Source organism: Danio aesculapii, chromosome 16 (assembly GCF_903798145.1).
Source record: "Danio aesculapii chromosome 16, fDanAes4.1, whole genome shotgun sequence".
NCBI lineage: Eukaryota > Metazoa > Chordata > Actinopteri > Cypriniformes > Danionidae > Danio > Danio aesculapii.
The window spans coordinates 10,535,930-10,556,756 of NC_079450.1; the positions used below are offsets into that span (position 1 = coordinate 10,535,930).

Sequence of the window (20,827 nt, forward strand, 5' to 3'; positions counted from 1 at the left end):
CTGTGGCTTGGAGAAATTGCCTCTATGTTACATTTGGAGCGAATTAGATACTATTTGAAAAGAAAACTTGAACAATTTGACAAAATTTGGAATCCTTTATCTGTTACCTTGAAAAAAACCTCTCATAATAATGCATCATTTCTGTAATGTTTTAACCATAGACTGTAAAATATAAGGACGTAGCATCCATGACGTCACCCATAGGTTTCTGAAGAGCGCAAAAGAAGCTACAAGTAGGCGTGGCCAACCGTCGCCATTTTGTTCGCGCGTCATCGCACCCACGGCGGGATACCAAACAAGGGCAAAGAGGCGGAGAGTGAGCGGAGCTACAGACACCTGCTGGCACTGTGCTTAGACCTGGCAGACAGACTTTACTTTGGGAGAAACACTTAATACTCTATTACCTGCGACTCGTTTGTGTTCTGACCACATGTGCTTGGCTGTACACTATATCAATAAAGTGTTTAGACTTTTAAAAACACTGTAGTCATACATTGAGCCACTAAACATTGTTTTTATGACGTTTTTCTACAGAAGGAAAAGGCGAAATACATCCAAACACTTCAGATATAGTGTGTGTTAGTAAATGCAAGACTATTGATGAAATCCAGGCATAACACATGACAACGCTTCATATTTATAGCCTACAGCTAATCAATCTGTCACATTCTGGAGTGCTTTACAGCTCTAAAGAACATTATAAATGATAAATGATCTTAAATAAAACACACACATTTATAGAGATGGTGTATAAGTATATAACTTTACTCACATGGGAAACGGAGGCCACGTGAATGGTTTGTGAGCACAATTAAATGCACACAGCATCCCATATCATCTGATAATTGTAAGAATAAGTCCAAAAGGCAGCTGACTGTGTAAAGCCACATAAAACAACACAAAAATACGATGAATATGCCGAGTTCAGCGGCTAATCTGCCGGATTCAGCTGAGGTGAAGTGACGGTGACCAGCGAAACCTAGCTGTCACTCAAGTGGCCACGCCCTTAATTATGCAAACTTAATATAACCTAATATAAAGGAAATAGATGAGTTATAAAAATATTCACCCCCTCACAGTTGTCATAGAGGGTAATAATAGCTATATGAACCAAAATCGTTCTTTGTACCGGGCTGAAACCACCTTTTTTCTGCTGTAAAGTTGACCATTTTAACAGTGGGCTCAATTGCAATTTGCTCTATTATGGAGCCAGGACTAGCGGAATTTTGATGAATTGCAGTTTCAGTTACTTCCGTATTAGCTTCCCGAGGGAGAGCGGAAGGTTGCCGCTTGGTTTTAACATGCTTTGTCATCATACTCTGTTGTTCAAACAGGTCTTTGTAACAAGTTTACCTGCTATGTATGTGGGTGGGTGTTTTATTTTTATTTTATTTTATCATTTTCATGTTGTTTTTGCTTTTAATTTTTCTTATTTGCTTTGCCTATGCTATATGTAGACAAAATATGTAAACAGAATTCTTTTCTTCTTGAAACTGTGTCTTCAATAAAACTTATTTGACAAAAAATAAATACAATGCTTTCATTTCCAATCACTATAATGCGAAACAAAAATATCCTCATTTCTTTACTGCTCTCAATCTTCTGTATGGTAGCTCAGACATCTGTTTAACATAAAGAATATTGAAAATACAAACTTATGATGCTTTATTTTAAATCGACCCCCTTAAAACAAGCCACACCAGTCAAACAACAAGCCACTGCCACAGTAAACAGCTGCACCTTCTTTGTGCTTACTGCGTGTCGTTTGTGCATACCTGTGAACGTCGACATCTCTCTCTCTGACTGTTCGCCAGGAAGCTGCTAAAGAGTGGAAGATGGACGCTGTCGTGCAGAGCCAGCAGATAGTCCTCAGTGAGCTGGAATCGAGCGGGATACTGAGCCCACAGCTGCCAGACACAGTCTAGGAACAGTAGGAACACAGGGGCCTGCAGGAGAGCAAGGTGCATCACACAACTTACTCAAACAAGACTCTTACTGTAAATGTAAATTCCTGTATTTTATTGTTGAATTTAAAACTATGTTGTAAATAGAGAGGAAGCTAAAATACATCTTCATAATGTTTTGTTTTTTGTATGGGTTGCCCTAATTATTGTTTATTATTTCTGGAATGTATTGTAACCGTAATTTCTTAGCAATTACTTGTCAATTATACTAGCAAGTCCTACATGCAATTTATTTACTTATTTTAATTTTTTTAAGTATGATTTCTCTAAAAAAATAAAAAATATTCAGCAATGTTGCATTAAACTGAAAAAAGTAACAGTAAAGACTTTTACTGTATGCAGTCCTAAATTATATATACAATTGAAGTCAGAATTATTAGCCCCCCTGTTTATTTATTTTTTTCCCCAATTTCTGTTTAACGGAGATCATTTTGCCATGATGACAGTAAATAATATTTGACTAGATATTTTTCAAGACACTTCTATACAGCTTAAAGTGACATATTGGCTGCATTTACACTGCACTGTTCAAGTGACTTAATTCTCCCATGTGGCAGAGATCGGATATGGCCCATGTACGTGTAAGCAGGAACAAATCACATGGATTCCGATTTACTCAAATTAGATTCAGGCCTTGTTCATATGTGGAAATGTATCCGATATGAATCGGATCTGTGTTCTCGTGTCTGCAGTGTAAGCAGGTAGATTTTCACCTGTCAATGCGAGTCACGCGTCATTAAAAACCATAGCGAATGACTTCAAGTCTGACACTTTCATTTCAGAACAGACTTCAGCAGAGTCCCAAACCTTAAATCTCATACACGAGAACTTAAACCGCTTTCATATTGTCATAAAGCACAGGTATTTTACCATGTTAACTAGAGCGAGAGAGCGCAATGTCCGCCACGTAACCAATATAAACTAATATAAAACTAGTGCATACATCACGTGCATAAACCACGCCATGGACACTACATTAAGATGCCAAAGGTTTAAAAAAGCCTACTTATCAAAAGAAGATGGAAAAATGAGAACCTTTCTGTCATAAACTATGGTAAAACAGCTTGTCAAAAGCTGCGAACAGATTACAAACAGGAATAAAGAAAAGAGCGCTCTTTAATTATCAGCTGTCCTTACTGAAAAAAACTGCTTAAACCAGCCTAGGCTGGTTGGCTGGTTTTAGCTGGTCGACCAGGCTGGTTTTAGAGGGGTTTTGGCCACTTTCAGGCTTGTTTCCAGCCATTTCCAGCCTGGTCTTAGCTAGTCGGCTGGGAGACGACCAGCTAAAACCAGCTTGACGAGCCTAGTCAGGCTGGGAGCCCAGCCTAAACCAGCTATGTCCAGCTTAAACCAGGCTGGTCAGGCTGGTTTTAGCTGGATTTAGCTGGTCATTTTCCAGCCTGACCAGCTAAGACAAGGCTGGAAATAGCTGTAAACCAGCCTGGAAATGGCCCAAACCCCTCTAAAACCAGGCTGGTCAACCAGCTAAAACCAGCCAACCAGCGTAGCCTGGTTTAAGCTGGATTTTTCAGCAGGGGTTAGTCAGCGCACGCTCTTTTTTTCCTGGTCATTAGCCGCGTTTCCACTATCGCGCCTAAAGCGAGCGAGCCAAGGCCAGTGGCGTTTCCACTATCACTTCCGGGGCGTAATCGGGCCAAAGCGGGGCTTCCTTGGGGCCAGCGTCCGGCCTTTTTCGGCCCGCTGAATACCTTGGGCCAAGGAGGGCCAACTGGGGCTTCGGGGCGGGGTTACGTACAAAGGCGGAGTTTTCCTGTCAGGTAAAGAGGAGACAAGATGCTTTCTTCCCTTACATTTGTTTTGCTATCGCGCTTGATCAACTCACTAAGAAGAAGAAAAAATGGATAGCAGACAGTACTGGTCAGTTGAGGACACCAGGGCTCTTCTGAACATTTGGGCCGAGGAAAATGTTCAGAGGCAAATAGTCGGCGTTTGCAGAAATGAGGACGTTATCAAGTACATCGTACATCGCTGTCTGGCCTTACACCAACAGACCACAAACAGTAAAAAAGCAATCGCTTTGGTGTTCTCCATCTTCCAGCTCTCGTAGTGATGCCAGGTTGTGTTTGTGGTTATAATTTGAGTTTTTTGTTCCCGCTGAAGTGGGCGGGTTGTGTGACGTTTGATTCGGGGGACGTTCTGGGGGCGGTGTTTGCGTGACGCGCTGCGAGCAACTAGCCCGACAGTGGAAACGCGACATGATTTCGGCCTCATTTCTCAACCTCCCGGGCTATTAGCCCGGCCTGGCCCGATTAAAGCCCTGGCTCGCACTGGCCCGATAGTGGAAATGCGGCTATTGTGCCTTTGCCGTGTGCTGTGTAAATGCAGATGATCGGATACAAGTCACTTTTAAAAGATCAAAAAAATCGGATACAGTCACAAAATCAGAATTGACCATCAAGATCTGCAGTGTAAATGCAGCCTTTACTTGGTTAATTAGGTTAACTAGGCAGGTTAGGGTAATTAGGCAAGTTATTGTATAACAATGGTTTGTTCTGTAGACAGTCGAAAAAAAATTGCTTAAAGGGGCTAATAATATTGACCTTAAAATGGTTCATTAAAAATTAAAAACTGCTTTTATTCTAGCCGATATAAAATAAATAAGACTTTCTACAGAAGAAAAAATATTATCAGACATACTGTGAAGATTTTCTTGCTCTGTTAAATATAATTTGGGAAAAATTTAAAAATGAAGGAAAAAAATCAAAGGGGGGCTAATAATAATTCTGACTTCAAATGTACATTTAGATAATTTAATAAATGTTTTAGATAATAAAAAATTATGTTAATCATCAAAGAATCTTGAAAAAAAGATGCATAATGGTTTTCACAAAAATATTAAGCAGCACAACAATTTTAAACATTGTTGATACAGTGATAGTGACAGTTGTTTCCTTCACAAGTGTTTCCTTCTCATTACATACCGGAATGCATATAGGCTATGTAATGTAATGTAAATAACCTGAATGTGTGCAAGCGAATCAGTGTCTCTTTCTCTTTTACCTCCTCTTTATCACTTTCGCGGTGGTAGTTGATCCGGCTGAGGAACTTGTGTCCGGCGGTGATCCACTCTTTCTGAACCAGGCCCTGAAATCCAGCCACGGTCCTGCAGTGAGGATCACACATCACCTGAACCAAACTGCAGACCACACAGTTCATGTCCCGGTCTTCCGGCTCTGAGGAAACACAGAGAAAACGATACACTGTCTGAAAACAAGGCTGTAAATGAGCTTGAGTTTCTAGCACAGACAAATCCTTCACTTCACAAGATCTCATCAATGTATTGCCAGGAGCCATGAGTATTTATAGGTATTTGTTTTGCCTCTGTATGTTTTTTTACTCACAAAGTGTTAGCATTTAATATATAATATATAGTGCTGGGCAAAAATTAATTGTGATTAATCACGTACAAAATAAACGTTTGTTTTGACAATATATAAGCATGTTCTATATATATTCATTGATTCATTTACTTTCCTTCAGCTTAGTCCCTTTATTCATCAGGGGTCACCACAGCGGAATGAACCGCCAACTTATCCAGCATATGTTTTACACAGCAGATGCCCTTCCAGCTGCAATCCAGTGCTGGGAAACATCCATCTCATTCACACACATACACTCAGCCAGTTTAGTTTATTCAATTCACCTGTACTGCATGTCTTTGGACGATATTATTATTTTTTTTATTATAATTATTTTTTTAAAGATTTATTTTTGCCATTTTTGCCTTTATTTGACAGGACAGTAGGTTGAAAGGAAGTGAAGTGGAAGAGTGTGGGGGTAGGATCAGGAAAGGGCCACAAGCCGGGATTTGAACTCAGGATGCCTTTGCCACACCATATGTTGGCGCACTAACCACTGAGCTGAAATACACGGGGTGGCATGGTGGCACAGTGGGTAGCACAATCGCCTCACAGCAAGAAGGTCGGTGGTTTGAGTCCCGGCTGTGTCAGTTGGCATTTCTGTGTGGAGTTTGCATGTTCTCCCCGTGTTGGCGTGGGTTTCCTCCGGGTGCTCTGGTTATTCCCACAGTCCAAAGACATGCGCTATAGGTGAATTGGGTAAACTAAATTTTCCATAGTGCATGTGTGTGAATTAGAGTGTATGGGTGTTTCCAAGTGTTGGGTTGTAGCTGGAAGGCCGTGCGCTGCGTAAAACATTTGCTGTATAAGTTGGCGGTTCATTCCGCTGTGGTGACCCTTGATTAATAAAGGGACTAAGCAGAAAAGAAAATGAATGAATGAATACAAATACACACATGTATGCATAAATTATTATATACAGTGAAATATCTACATAAATAGTTTTGTATTGATTTGTTTGTACATCTATTATGTCAAAACTAACTTTTATTTTGGATGCAATTACTCTTTGCCCAGCACTAATAATATTAATAAAATAAAAATAAAATATATATTTTTTACATAAATATTTAATAACATATACATATATATATATATATATATTTTTTTTTACACACACATATATACATATATATATATATATATATATATATATATATATATATATATATAATATCTTAAATAATATATATATATATATATATATATATATATATATATATATATATATATATATACTGTATATATATATATATATATATATATATATATATATATATATATATATATATATATATATATATATATATATATATATATATATATATATATATATATATATATAATTATTTTCTATATTATTTTTTCCCCTTTAAGGGTGTACTAATGTGCATACATTTCTCAAAATAACATCGGATGAAGTCAGGTTTAAAATTCATAATTCTTTTTTGACATCTTTTTTTTTTATCTTGGATAAATTTGTATCTTTTTTTACTTTGGGAATGATTTTTTATTATAATTACTCCAGAATTGTTTTTTTCTTTTTTGTAGAATAAAGTGTTAAATATAATCAGACAAATTATGCATGATCAAATCCCTCTGTAAAAAGAATACAGACGTAAATACAAGTGAAGTTTATTGTAAGAGCTGCTGAAGTAGAGATTCAGTGCAGGAGAAAAAAACTTATTTTGAGAATAACTTAAACCTTTATGTATTGTAATTGTAAAATATAGAAACAAATTGATGAAGTGTGTCAAAAGAAAGAAAATACAAATGTGTATTAAGGATGTTTTCTTTACATAGAAAAGAAACATCAATATTTTTTTTGAGAGTTGTAGCCTGCAGCGTCTGGTTTAAAGTGTGTGTGGGGCTTTGATGGCCCTCTCGTGGAGGATTCTCTGCATCTCTGCTCAGTTCACATGTGGTGAACAGGTTCGGCAGTGATAGATGTGTGCTTCAGGCTCATCTGAGAAACTCATTCCTCAACTTACTCACTGCTTGTCAAGACACACTGAATATTGATGTTTATTGGAGGGCAGATACGGGTCACGTGGGGAGAAACAAACGTTTTAGAGGACTGTAAAATGAAATGAGAATTTAAAGAATTGCAGGGCACTGCCAGATGTCGCTGTTTGTTGGTTTATGGGTTGGAAAAAGAATAAATCAAAATGGTGGTGTGCTTTAAATTCTGCTTAGAGAGTGTCATTAAAATAAGATGGAATCCTATTGTTGCAAACCACAGCCTGATTTATTTTATGTTTTTGAAACATTTTCTTTTAGAAATGCACAGGAATCAATCGTATTAAGATTTGTTAGAAAATGCAATTAAGTACATAGTAAACATAACTTAAATGGATAGTTTACCCAAAAATGAAAATTCTGCCATCATTTAACACTCCTCCCCTTCTTCCAAATCAGTTTGAGCTTTTTTATGGCATAATATAAAAGTTTATAGGTTTCTAATATTCTTCAAAATATCTTGTTTTGTGTTCAACAAAACAAAGCAAAACCAAAAATCTAACTGATGGGGAACAAGTCAAACATGAGTAAAACTTGGCAAAACCTTCATTTTTGGGTAAACAATCCTTTTAAGAATCATATATTTAGGCCGAAACAAAAAAATTACAATGCAACCCCTATATAACTAAACTAAACTTAAAGGTGCAGTAGGTGATCTGACACAATGCTAACCAGTTAGCATAATATCTTTGAAACACAGTCCCTCCCCTCCCGTCCAAAAGCCACACCTCCTGAAACACGAACATGTGCACCAACAGACAACCCACTCTCACTTACTTACTAAGCCATGCTTACATGCCATTTCAGACTGAATATTCAAAGTAGCATGGTAAACAGTATAGGGAGCGCGTCACAATTCGTCATTGTTCAAAAATGAACCAATGTAAATATAAAACCAACTTGACCAACTTGACCTCAGTAAAAGTCTAGGTGGAATAGCAGTGTTTACTTATGTTTTGTTGTTAAACTAAATAAAAATCGACATTATCGAATAGTCACATCAGTCTTTCACTGGACGATTTCAGTGGCTGAACAACAATTCCGTGCATGTAACCCATTTGTAACAACAAAAATCAGCCTTTCGTGACTAAAATAGCTTTAAAACAGAACATGACCCGTCTAAAAGAAATCCTTCAGCCTTGGTGTCGTCCTTCCTCCAGCGTGCAAAAGTAACTCCAATATTGACTCAGGATTTTAAAAAGTTTGATCTGCGTAATTGGGTGTGCAGTTGTACAAATCTACATTTGCTGACAGACAGTTTCAACTACTTTTCAGAATTATGGGAATTATTGGTCTGACAATATTTAATTGGTTGAACATTTTTTTGTTTTATTCCTTACCCAGAATATAAAAATACATGTAAATACATTTAGATCATTTACTTTAATCAGTACTATTGGAAACGTGTGAAAAGACTTTTAACCAGAACAACAAAAAATGCTTCCAAAGACAATCACCTACTGCACCTTTAAAGAACCTGTGATGGGCAAAGGATGGCAATTCTGTGGATTCCCACAAGCTAGGGCGTAGCAACCGGGGGGGATGGGGGAATACGTCCCCCTCACTTTTTGAGACAGACCATTTAGAAACAGGTGATTAAGAATGTAAACCCCCCCCTTGTCTTGCAATCTATATATATATATATATATATATATACACACCACTTGAACATTCAAAATAAAAAATTGGATTTACAATTTATAGTTATAGTTATTTTGTAAACTTCGGATGACATCCTTTCCCAATTTAAAATGCAAATGTTGTCATTTTTTGTTCCATAAAAAACAAAAAAGATGCCATACTTTAGACACTTTGTTAGACAATACAACACCAATGTTTTAACTTCACCAGGATAAGAAATCAATATGTCAGTATAACTCTGATCTTCATTCACGAGAAACTACAACATTACTGTAATTATGACCAGCTGCAGTTTACTGAAAAAGAAATGTTCTAAATGACAAGTTCTTGTTTATTTGCAAAAATCACTGCATTGCAAAAATATGTAAACAATTACATAAAGCAGAAATCATTTGTAACATTACAAATGTCTTAATCACTTCTGATCATTTTAACGTAATAAAAGTCTTCATTTTCAGAAAAGTTCTGGCCATCTGACTGGTTGTGAATACTCTAAGGCCAAAGGTTCCATTGATCAGTGATGTTCTCACAGTGTGTGTGTAAACAGTAAAGACTGTAGGGTGTGAAGTTCAGAGCTGCTGTTAATGATCTGTGTGCCACTAACCTTGCAGAACAACAGTCATGTGTCCTGCTCGCAGCAAACAACAAACCTCTGCTGCTTTTCTCAGACAGCACCTGTGGAGACACCAGCACATCAAATGCACGCGCACCCACGCACACACACACACACACACACACACACACACGCACACGCACACGCACACGCACACGCACACGCACACGCACACGCACACACACACGCACACACACACACACACACACAGGTATTGAGATTTACATGTAGCAAAAGCTAATGATCTATTATTCAGAAAGCAAATGTTATTATGAATAGAAGATAGAAAGATTGATTTATTTATTCTTCATCCAAATAGTGTGATCTGTGAGGTGATTTAACTGGTCAGGATTTACAGTCATGAATATTTACTGTGTACCTGGTATAGTCCAGCCAGCGAGTGCTTTCTAGTGTGGACAGCCATTTATCATCAGGTACTGATACAGATGAGGAAATATCTGTAGGGTAAAGAGGGAAAAACGCATTTAACTGAAGGACAAACTGCAACTTAATAGCAAAAAGCAGTCAAAAGGTAACATATATTATAATATAATACATATAATTGCGTACATACACAAACAAAACAAAAGAAATGCAACATGTGTGGCTAAAATAATATAAATATTAACAAAACAAAAACAAAAATGCACCTTTTACCTGAAGAAATCTAATTATATTAAACAAGAAAACAGCATGTCTAAAACAAAAACAGCACACTGTAAAAAATAACTGTAAATGAACAGTTTTCTGTATTTCCCCATTTATTTATGCTTGTGAATTGCATTATGGGACCTTTCTTCCAGAAACTTTTAACCAAGAAAAGTTTGAAAAAGTGACTTTTATTAACATTTTTAATAGTTTAAAGTGATATATTAAAGTGATCAAATTAAAGTTATTAAAGTGATAAAAACCAGCAGACTGAGGAACAGCTTTTACCCCAGAGCTGTCTCCCTTTTGAACTCTGCCCCTCACTGACTCTTTTGCCCCCCCAATACACCCCCACACTCCTCTAACTTATACTCCTCACAATCACTGCACTATTTAACATTTGCACATTTAAAGTTTGCACATATTCATTGCACTGATTCACTTATTTGAACTGGACATACCCACTGAACATGGACATTTGTAATTATGTTTATCTATCTGCACACTTCTGCTATTAATAGCATCCTGTACATATATTCATTTATTGTAAATCTGTTCATAGCTAATACAACCTGTATATAATGTTCATAGTACATCCATCTGTAAATATCACCATAGTTTTTCTATAACTGCACTTTATAACTTATACCTGTATCCTGCACTTGCTGCTATTGCACTGCTGGTTAGACCTAAACTGCATTTCGTTGCCTTGTACTTGTACATGTGTAATGACAATAAAGTTGAATCTAATCTAATCTAATATTGTGTGGGTTGGTGTAGATTACGCTACAAAAACTTTGTATTAAACTGCCAGGACATTTTCTGTTATTTTACAGACTTATTTCTCTGTATATTATTTCTTACACATCATATTATTTCAAACTACTGAAATGTCAATTAAAATGTTAAACTGTAGAGTTAATTTTCAACATCAAAAGTCGACCGAGCAGAGATCAACATCCCATAATGCAATTCACAACTGTAAATAGACAAAACCACTTGAGAATCACAAAATACAGAATCTGTTATTTAAAGGTGCTGTATGTAGGCTTTTAACTCTTCTAAAGCATAAACATCACCATAATATGTTTGCAGATATTTAAGAAACATGCTAAGTGAACATTTTTGTTTATCTGAAAAACAATGCTGGAGTCAGATATTCTGCTTTGAACATGTTTTTTGTTGGAACGGCTGTCTTTGTTTTGGTCATTTTAACCCGCCCAGTCGCCCACTGCCAGTTTGTTATATTTCAGCACCCGGGTTGCCTTGGTGGAAAACAGTGTATTTTATTCATTCAGAAAGGCTTTGAAAGTATGCGTTTATGACCAAAATGCAACCTCTGATGGACAGTAGCAGACTCTGAAATTAGACGGATTTAACAAATGATATAAATATTACTAGCATAAACATTAGGTGAGCAGGTTACATTATAATCCCGTGCCCTAACAACATGCTACGGGACAAGATTTGCAGTGATACGCAATTTAGCTGTTCGCACCAGACGAAACACGACAGAAATTTAAATACAGCCATTCAGAAGCACAGAATATGAACTCACTCACAAAATGGGAAGGTTTATAATCTAATTAATACATATTAAACCTCTTCAACATTATTAAATGTAGATGCTGAATCACTGATGGGTGTTTAGTTCTAAAGTTCAATTTCAAACGATTTATTTTATTTTTAAGACAACCAATAATTAAATAATCGCACAAATTATAAAATAAAAAAAAAATAAAAAGATATATAAAAAAAGATATACAGTTGAAGTCAGAATTATTAGCCCTCCTTTGAATTTGTTTTCTTTTTTAAATATTTCCCAAATGATATTTAACAGGGCAAGGAAATGTTCACAGTATGTCTGATAATATTTTTTCTTCTGGAGAAAGTCTTATTTGTTTTATTTCGGCTAAAATAAAAGCATTTTTAAATTTTTTATTAACCATTTTAAGGTCAAAATTATTAGCCCCTGCAAGCTAAATATTTTTTCAATAGTCTACAGAACAAACCATTTTTATACAATAACTTGCCTAATTACCCTAACCCCTGCCTAGTTAACCTAATTAACCTAGTTTAGCCTTTAAATGTCACTTTAAGCTGTATAGAAGTGTCTTGAAAAATATCTAGTCAAATATTATTTACTGTCATCATGGCAAAGATAAAATAAATCAGTTATTAGAAATGAGTTATTAAAACTATTATGATTAGAAATGTGTTGAACAAATCTCTCCGTTAAACAGAAATTGGGGAAAAAAATAAACAGAGGGCTAATAATTCTAAAACTAAATAATAGTGCTTAAATGAAATAAAACTCATATTTATTACATATTAAAACAGCCATTCTTCTTTGTGAGAATCTCACAGTGACCCAAAAAACTCACACTTGGAGCCAGTTTCAATTTTCCAGCATTTTTTGGTATCATTACACAACAGACAATGCAGAAAGGCACTCATAAAACAAAACTGTGTTCAAGCGGCGGCGCTTTGAACTCGCAGCATTATGAGGAATGTTGAGGCTCAACTACAGGAGGAATGTAGAATCAGTCAAAACAACTCCACTGCATCTCCAGAACTCACATTTATCTATTTAAATAATAGAAGCTCCTGACCTTTATACACAAGATACTCAAATCCGCACCCAAAACTACTGTTGCACAAAACTAACAGTGTTTCACCACAAACGATGACATAAAAAGAATGAAAAAAGGATTCAGTTGTTTAAAAAAAAAATGTGGTAGTCAAAAACACATTCAGACAGCGCTCTATGCTAGTTTTTAACAGCAGATGGCGCTCTAGACTAGTTTTTAACAGCAGGTGCGTTCTAGGCTAGTTTTTAACAGCAGACGGTGCTCTATTTTAGTTTTTAACAGCAGACGGCACTCTAGGCTAGTTTTCTTTAACAGCAGACGGTGCTCTATTCTAGTTTTTAACAGCAGATGGCACTCTAGGCTAGTTTTCTTTAACAGCAGACTGCGCTCTAGACTAGTTTTTAACAGCAGACGGCACTCTAAGCTAGTCTTTAACAGCAGATGGCGCTCTAGGCTAGTTTTTAAACTGCAGACTGTGCTCTAGGATAGTTTTTTAATAGCAGATGGTGCTCTAGGCTAGTTTTTAACAGCAGACGGCACTCTAGGCTAGTTTTCTTAAACAGCAGACGGTGCTCTAGACTAGTCTTTAACAGCAGATGACGCTCCAGGATAGTTTTTGACAGCAGATGGTGCTCTCAGCTAGTTTTTAACAGCAGATGGCATTTAAGGCTAGTTGTTTTAACAGCAGACGGTGCTCGACTAGTTTTTTATCAGCAGACGGCACTCTAGGCTAGTTTTCTTTAACAGCAGACGGTGCTCTATTCTAGTTTTTAACAGCAGATGGCACTCTAGGCTAGTTTTCTTTAACAGCAGACTGCGCTCTAGACTAGTTTTTAACAGCAGACGGCACTCTAAGCTAGTCTTTAACAGCAGATGGCGCTCTAGGCTAGTTTTTAAACTGCAGACTGTGCTCTAGGATAGTTTTTTAATAGCAGATGGTGCTCTAGGCTAGTTTTTAACAGCAGACGGCACTCTAGGCTAGTTTTCTTAAACAGCAGACGGTGCTCTAGACTAGTCTTTAACAGCAGATGACGCTCCAGGATAGTTTTTAACAGCAGATGGCGCTCTAGGCTAGTTTTTAACAGCAGATGGCATTTAAGGCTAGTTGTTTTAACAGTAGACGGTGCTCGACTAGTTTTTTATCAGCAGACGGCACTATAGGCTAGTTTTTAACAGCAGATGGCACTCTAGGCTAGTTTTCTTTAACAGCAGACGGCACTCTGGGCTAGTTTTTAACTGCAGACGGTGCTCGATTCTAGCTTTTAACAGCGGACGGCACTCTAGGCTAGTTTTCTTTAACAGCAGACGGTGCTCGACTTGTTTTTCAGATGGTGCTCTAGGCTAGTTTTTAACAGCTGATGCCGCTTTCAGATAGTTTTTAACAGCAGATGGTGCTCTAGACTAGTTTTTAACAGCAGATGGTGCTCTAGACTAGTTTTTAACAGCAGATGGTGCGCTATGCTAGTTTTTAACAACAGATGGCGCTCCAGACTAGTTTTTAACAGCAGATGGCGCTCTAGGCTAGTTTTTAACAGCAGATGGTGCTCTAGACTTGTTTTTAACAGCAGATGGTGCGCTATGCTAGTTTTTAACAACAGATGGCGCTCCAGACTAGTTTTTAACAGCAGATGGCGCTCTAGGCTAGTTTTTAACAGCAGATGGTGCTCTAGACTTGTTTTTAACAGCAGATGGTGCGCTATGCTAGTTTTTAACAACAAATGGCGCTCCAGACTAGTTTTTAACAGCAGACGGCGCTCTAGACTAGTTTTTGACAGCAGATGGTGCTCTAGACTAGTTTTTAACAGCAGATGGTGCTCCAGACTAGTTTTTAACAGCAGATGGCGCTCTAGGCTAGTTTTTAACAGCAGATGGTGCTCCAGACTAGTTTTTAACAGCAGATGGCGCTCTAGGCTAGTTTTTAACAGCAGATGGCATTTAAGGCTAGTTGTTTTAACAGTAGACGGTGCTCGACTAGTTTTTTATCAGCAGACGGCACTATAGGCTAGTTTTTAACAGCAGATGGCACTCTAAGCTAGTTTTCTTTAACAGCAGACGGCACTCTGGGCTAGTTTTGTTTAACAGCAGACAACACTCTAGACTAGTTTTTAACTTCACATGATGCTCTAAGCTAGTTTGTAACAGCTGAAAAAAACTCTAGGGTACTTTTTAACTGCAGACATTGCTCTAGATTAGTTTACCATCTGACAGTGGTCTAAGCTAGTTTGTAACAGCAGACAACACGCTAGGTTAGTTTGAAACAGCAGATGGCACTTTTGGGTAGATTTATCTGCAGACAGCACTCTAGGCTAGTTTTTAACTGCAGTTGACACTCTAGGCTAGTTTTTAACCTCAGACGGCATCCTAGACTAGTTTTTACACTGCAGACGGTGCTCTAGATTAGTTTTTAATTGCAGATGACACTCTAGGCTAGTTTTTAAACTGCAGACTGTGATCTAGGATAGTTTTTAATAGCAGATGGTGCTCTGGGCTAGTTTTTAACAGCAGATGGCGCTCTAGGCCAGTTTTTAACCATACACTCAAACGCTCATGAAGAAGAGCATTTGTGCATTCAGCAAAGTCATAACTTGGCTTTATGTCAGGAGATTAATGTAAACAGCTCACTATGAACACTCTTATAATTCACTTAAAGATTTCCTAACTTTTAAAATTTTTATTTTAGGTTCAAGTGTTATTTGTAAGTAAATGGATGCAAGCATACAGCGCTATCTGCTGTTTGATTCAAGAGAGCAGCGGTGCATTTTGAAAATCTAAAAACTAATGAAGAATTTTTCAAAACAGCTTTAGAAAACAGAGTCTAAAAGCACTAACCTCCCAGACAGAGCGTCCGGAGTCTGGTGTGAGCCAGCTGGATGTCTGCAGGTGAAGGCATTTCTTCTCCCAGATCCACAATCACACACAGCTGCTGACCGCCAAACAGCACCAGCTCCAGATTCCTGCAGATCACAGATTCATGATCAATGGCTGACTGCTAAAAAGAGATGTCAAATTTACCTAGAACAAATCAAAGTGCCAAACCTGATGTCATCCTTCTCATGGTAGATGTTGTTTTGGAAGCTGGCCATTCGTAGCAAGTCACTGCCACGAGGATGCCGCCAGCACCATCGCTGAGGAGAGGAAAATTATATATAATAAATATGCTTCTGTATTAAAAAAAAAAAAAAAAGAGTTTCATGTACAGTTTAACAAGCAGTTTTGTATTAAATGGGTTTTCCCAGAAGATGAACAGTTCAGTTAGCATACAGCCAAGTTAGCATGTGTCTATCATGTCATAAAAGTGCAGATCAGAGGGTCTACTTTACTGATTTCAGTTAAAATCTTGACAACTGTATCTATGAAAAAGAAAAAGACCACACTACCTGACAAAAGTCTTGTCGCCTATTTAAGTTTTAGGAACACCAAATAATAACTTGACTTCTAGTTGATCACTTGGTATCAGAAGTGACTTATATGAAAGGTAAAGGCTTCTAGATTGTGCTTATTTCACCAAAATAAAATATGATCATGCCTTGATTTATAATTATTTAATTAGGACAGTAAGGTCTGACTTTGCTTAGACAAAAATCTTGTCACTTAACAGAAATAATGTCCAGTATAGAATATAAAGTCATGCGCAGTGGAGAAAGAATGAATATTGTGTTTGACTCCCATGAGCTTGGAGGACTGCATCCATACGTCTCTGCAATGACTCAAATCACTTATTAATAAAGTCATCTGGAATGGCAAAGAAAGCGTTCTTGCAGGACTCCCAGAGTTCATCAAGATTCTTTGGATTCATCTTCAATGCCTCCTGTTTCATCTTACCTCAGACATACTCAATAATGTTCAAGTCTGGTAACTGGGCTGGCCAATCCAGGAGCACCTTGACCTTCTTTGCTTTCAGGAACTTTGATGTGGAGGCTGAAGTATGAGGAGCGCAATCCTGCTGAAGAATTTCCCCTCTCCCGTGGTATATAATGTAATGTGCAGCACAAATGTCTTGATACCTCAGGCTGTTGATGTTGCAATCCACTCTGCAGATCTCTCGCACGCCCCCATACTGAATGTAACCCCAAACCATGATTTTTCCTTCACCAAACTTGACTGATTTCTATGAATCTTGGGTTCATGCGGGTTCCAGTAGGTCTTCTGCAGTATTTGTGATGATTGGGATGCAGTTCAACAGATGATTCATCAGAAAATCATCGACCCTAGTCATCGACCCTCTCCCATATTTCCAAATGATCAACTAGACGTCAAGTTATTATTTGCTGCTCTTACAACTGGGATCAACGACAAGACATTTGTCAGGTTGTGTACATCTTAAATGGCCTGACAGTAGGTACATGTTACGTTCGCTTGCAGAACGTATTTCGGTTTCAGGTATCTGTGTGTGTGTTTGTTTGTATGTGGGCGTATCGTTTCATGCGTGTGTTACAGGTACGAACGGCATTGGAGGATGCGCATTTCGTGCTGATGACACTGGCCGCTGACGCTATGTTCGCGCCACCAATCACTGGTCAGCGTAGCGTTTAAAAGCCGAGCCCAAACTGCAATGGCGATCTCTCTATCTCTCATTCCTTCTCGCTCTCACTCTCTCTGTGTCTCTTGCGAGGGCTAGTCTGAGAGAATGTGTTTTGCTTGTGTTTAATGGTCTTGTCTAAAGTTTTAAGATCTGAAATTGCAATGTGTTTGCTTGTGAACTTGTCCAGTTAACTGATATGTTTGAGTGAAACCTCGGAGAGGGTGTAGGAGTGAGTAAGTCGCGCGATATACATATACAGGGCTTGACAATAAACTTTTTTGATCACCAGCCACTGTGGCTAGTAGTTTTCCAACATTAATAGCCACTCGCCATTTTCACTAGCCAGAATTTTGTTGTTGGGAAAATATATTTTATATGCATAAATTTGACTTTGGCATGCTAAAATGACTTGATTTAGACTTTGTGTTATGTCCACATGCCTCCTCATTCATTTCACTTTTTTGTGTATGAACTTGCTTAATGTGCATGAACAAATGGGTTGTGGTTTCAGTGTCGCATTGCAATTCGTTTTTAATTCACAGGACTTTTCAGGGCTCAACTCTAAGGATTTACCATATTTATCTCTGACCACACCAAAAAATAAATAAATAAATATTTCTTAGCCACAAATATTAAATAACATGCCAAAACATGCTAAAAATAGCTGTATACACTTTTTATTCAACAAAACCTTTCTTAAAAACACAATTACATTTAAAAAATAATCATTGCCATGTATCTAAAACTATGCACAGTAGCCTGTCCAGGCTAAAGGTTTTTCAGATCTAGTTAACTACATATACATGGGGAGTTAATCTCCTATTAAAGCAATATTATTGTAAAAATTATGTTTAAACCATATTAACAAAAATAACCGTAAGCAAAAGAAAGCAGGTGAAAAACATATCGTGTGTGTAGTTAAAACAAAACCGGCAACCGCTGTTGCTTACAAAAACACATATTTAAAAAACATCCGGAGCTTTTGGAAGCAGCAGGATTGTGGGTGCACGAGCATCACTTTTTGTCTTGTGTATTTCAAAGAGAACCGATCGCAGCAGTTGCGTTTCCAGACACTGTTGCTTCGCACCAGGAAACAGGAGCGCGCATGTTTTTTAAATAGTGATCATGCTCTCATTCGGTATTCACCTGCTTTCTTTTGCTCGCGTGAACGCTATTTTTGCCGGTCATGCTGCTTATCGATTCTAAGATAACATTTGCACGCATATCAGGCCATCTCTATTGCCAAACCCTGCTTTTAAGGAAACTATAAGTTAAAAATGATCTTCAACCAGCCAAAGTGGCAAGTGAGAGTGGTTGTCTAACCTGCCACAGCTGAAATCTACCCACATTTGGCTGGTTGGCGGGTGTTGATGTAAAGCCCTGTACATATACAGCACTTAGAATCATTTTGTATTAGTTCATTAGGTTCAGGAGAGTGTGTTGTTTTGTGTATGTTTTGTTTTTTAGTTAAGAGTAGTTTAGTTAAGACGTTTGGTACGTTGAAGATGTTTCTTTTCATGTTTTTCTTTTTGTATTTAGTTTAGTTTGTTTAATACAGTTAGTGTGTTTTGTTATATATATATATATATATATATATATATATATATATATATATATATATATATATATATATATATATATATTTCTTTGATTTACGCACCTCTAACTACCCCCTCTCCATCATTTATTTATTGTAAATATTTTTCTTTCACTGTACAATATATATTTTCACTGGAAGTATGGGCAATAAATAATCAATTGCAGTGATATTTGGTTTTCAGTCATTTCTTTCTCCCTCCATTTGTTACACACAAACTCAACTATTATATGTTATGTCAGATACCCTTAGTTTAATATTAACATCTAAAAGGACGTAACAGTACATTAAAGAGCAAACTAGGATTTCCATATGAACCCTCTAAGGATTTTACGCTGAGTTGATATTCTCCCTGCTCTGGGGCCTTGGTTGAAAAGTATTTCCATTTTAATTGCGATAACAAATACAAAGAATTCTGAAAACACAATTTTAATCCGATTGTTTTTCAGCGAAGTGGCATTTAATTTGCTGTTTTGTTTGAAGTGGGATAGTGTTTTGTAAACGCAGGTCAGAATGAACTCACTGGGATTCGTCCCTCGTTGAAGTGGGCGAATGTTTTCTTGAGCTCCGTGTCTAGAACTCTCTGAGGAACCACACTGAATCTTGGCAGACTACAAGAACACAGAAGGAAAAAAATGGAGCAGTTTCCACCAAGAACGTACTGTAATGATTGGACACGGCAAACATGATATTATGTGGTGAGCTCACTGTAAATGGAGCAACAACTAGACTTAAAGGGAAAGTTCACTCCAAAATAAAAATTTGTCAATAATTACTCACCCTCATGTTATTCCAAACCCTCAAGGCATTTGTTCATCTTTGAAACACACAGGAAGGTTTGGTATTTTGGAAGAATATGACGCTCTATAGACAGCAATTGTCCAAATTCATTCAAAGTCCAGAAAGGTACCAAAAAACAGTCCAAACACATGCTTTCAGTGGTTAAATCTGAATAAAACGAAGCTATGAGAATACTTTGTGTGTAGTAAAAGAAAAATAACAACTTTATTCAAAAGTTTCTTCCCCTCAGTGTCAGTATAGGGCGCACACTGTATTTAAGAAGCTGTTGTATAAGACCGAAGGGCTTTATTCTGCGAAAACAAACATCCTGAATGTACTTTTTACATGGTTACTTGCCACAAAACTTAAAAATAAGACACAAAACACTGTTCTGAGCTGTAATAGTTTAATAATTCTTTAATTAATGTCATAGCTCTCGCCCGGTCTGTCCATTACTTAACCACAATCAGACTGGAGTTTTTCAATACCAGAAGAAAGCCAAGAAAGTTAAACCCCAGAGCAATCTAAAGCCTCTCTTGGACAATTCTGTCTGTCTGTGTCCATGGTCCTGCTTTTATACGTCACATTTCTCCTACTCATGTTTGTTACCCAGTATACATTTCATACATATAAGGTGTTTCTGTGTTATTCCTAGCAGTCCTGTTCACTCAGCACTGCTAGCTCAGGTAAACGCTAAATACTTCTAGTATAGATATATGGGTTTACATACAGTTGAAGTCAGAATTATTAGCGCCCCTGAATTTTATTAGCCCCCCTGTTTATTTTTTCCCTCAATTTCTGTTTAACTGAGAAAATATTTTTTTACCTCATTTCTAAACATAATAGTTTTAATAACTCATCTCTAATAACTGATTTATTTTATCTTTGCCATGATGACAGTAAATAATATTTGACTAGATATTTTTCAGGACATTTCTATACAGCTTAACGTGACATTTAAAGGCTTAACTAGGTTAATTAGGTTAACTAGGCAGGTTAGGGTAATTAGGCAAGTTACTGTATAACAATGGTTTGTTCTGTAGACATTCGAAAAAATCTATAGCTTAAAGGG

The 20,827-nt window shown here is 37.2% G+C and overlaps 1 protein-coding gene across 1 annotated transcript in view; it reads right to left on the reverse strand.

The window, feature by feature from the left end:
* The window catches only part of mtmr11 (myotubularin related protein 11), an 85,640-nt gene that overhangs the window by 18,746 nt on the left and 46,067 nt on the right, over positions 1-20,827 (reverse strand). The window contains exons 8-14 of the mRNA XM_056475304.1: positions 19,499-19,586; positions 15,893-15,981; positions 15,686-15,810; positions 9,997-10,075; positions 9,609-9,679; positions 4,986-5,158; positions 1,776-1,946 (exon numbers count right to left, since the gene is read on the reverse strand). Of these exons, the coding sequence (XP_056331279.1) occupies positions 1,776-1,946; positions 4,986-5,158; positions 9,609-9,679; positions 9,997-10,075; positions 15,686-15,810; positions 15,893-15,981; positions 19,499-19,586 (796 nt within the window). The remainder of the gene's footprint in view (positions 1-1,775; positions 1,947-4,985; positions 5,159-9,608; positions 9,680-9,996; positions 10,076-15,685; positions 15,811-15,892; positions 15,982-19,498; positions 19,587-20,827) is intronic.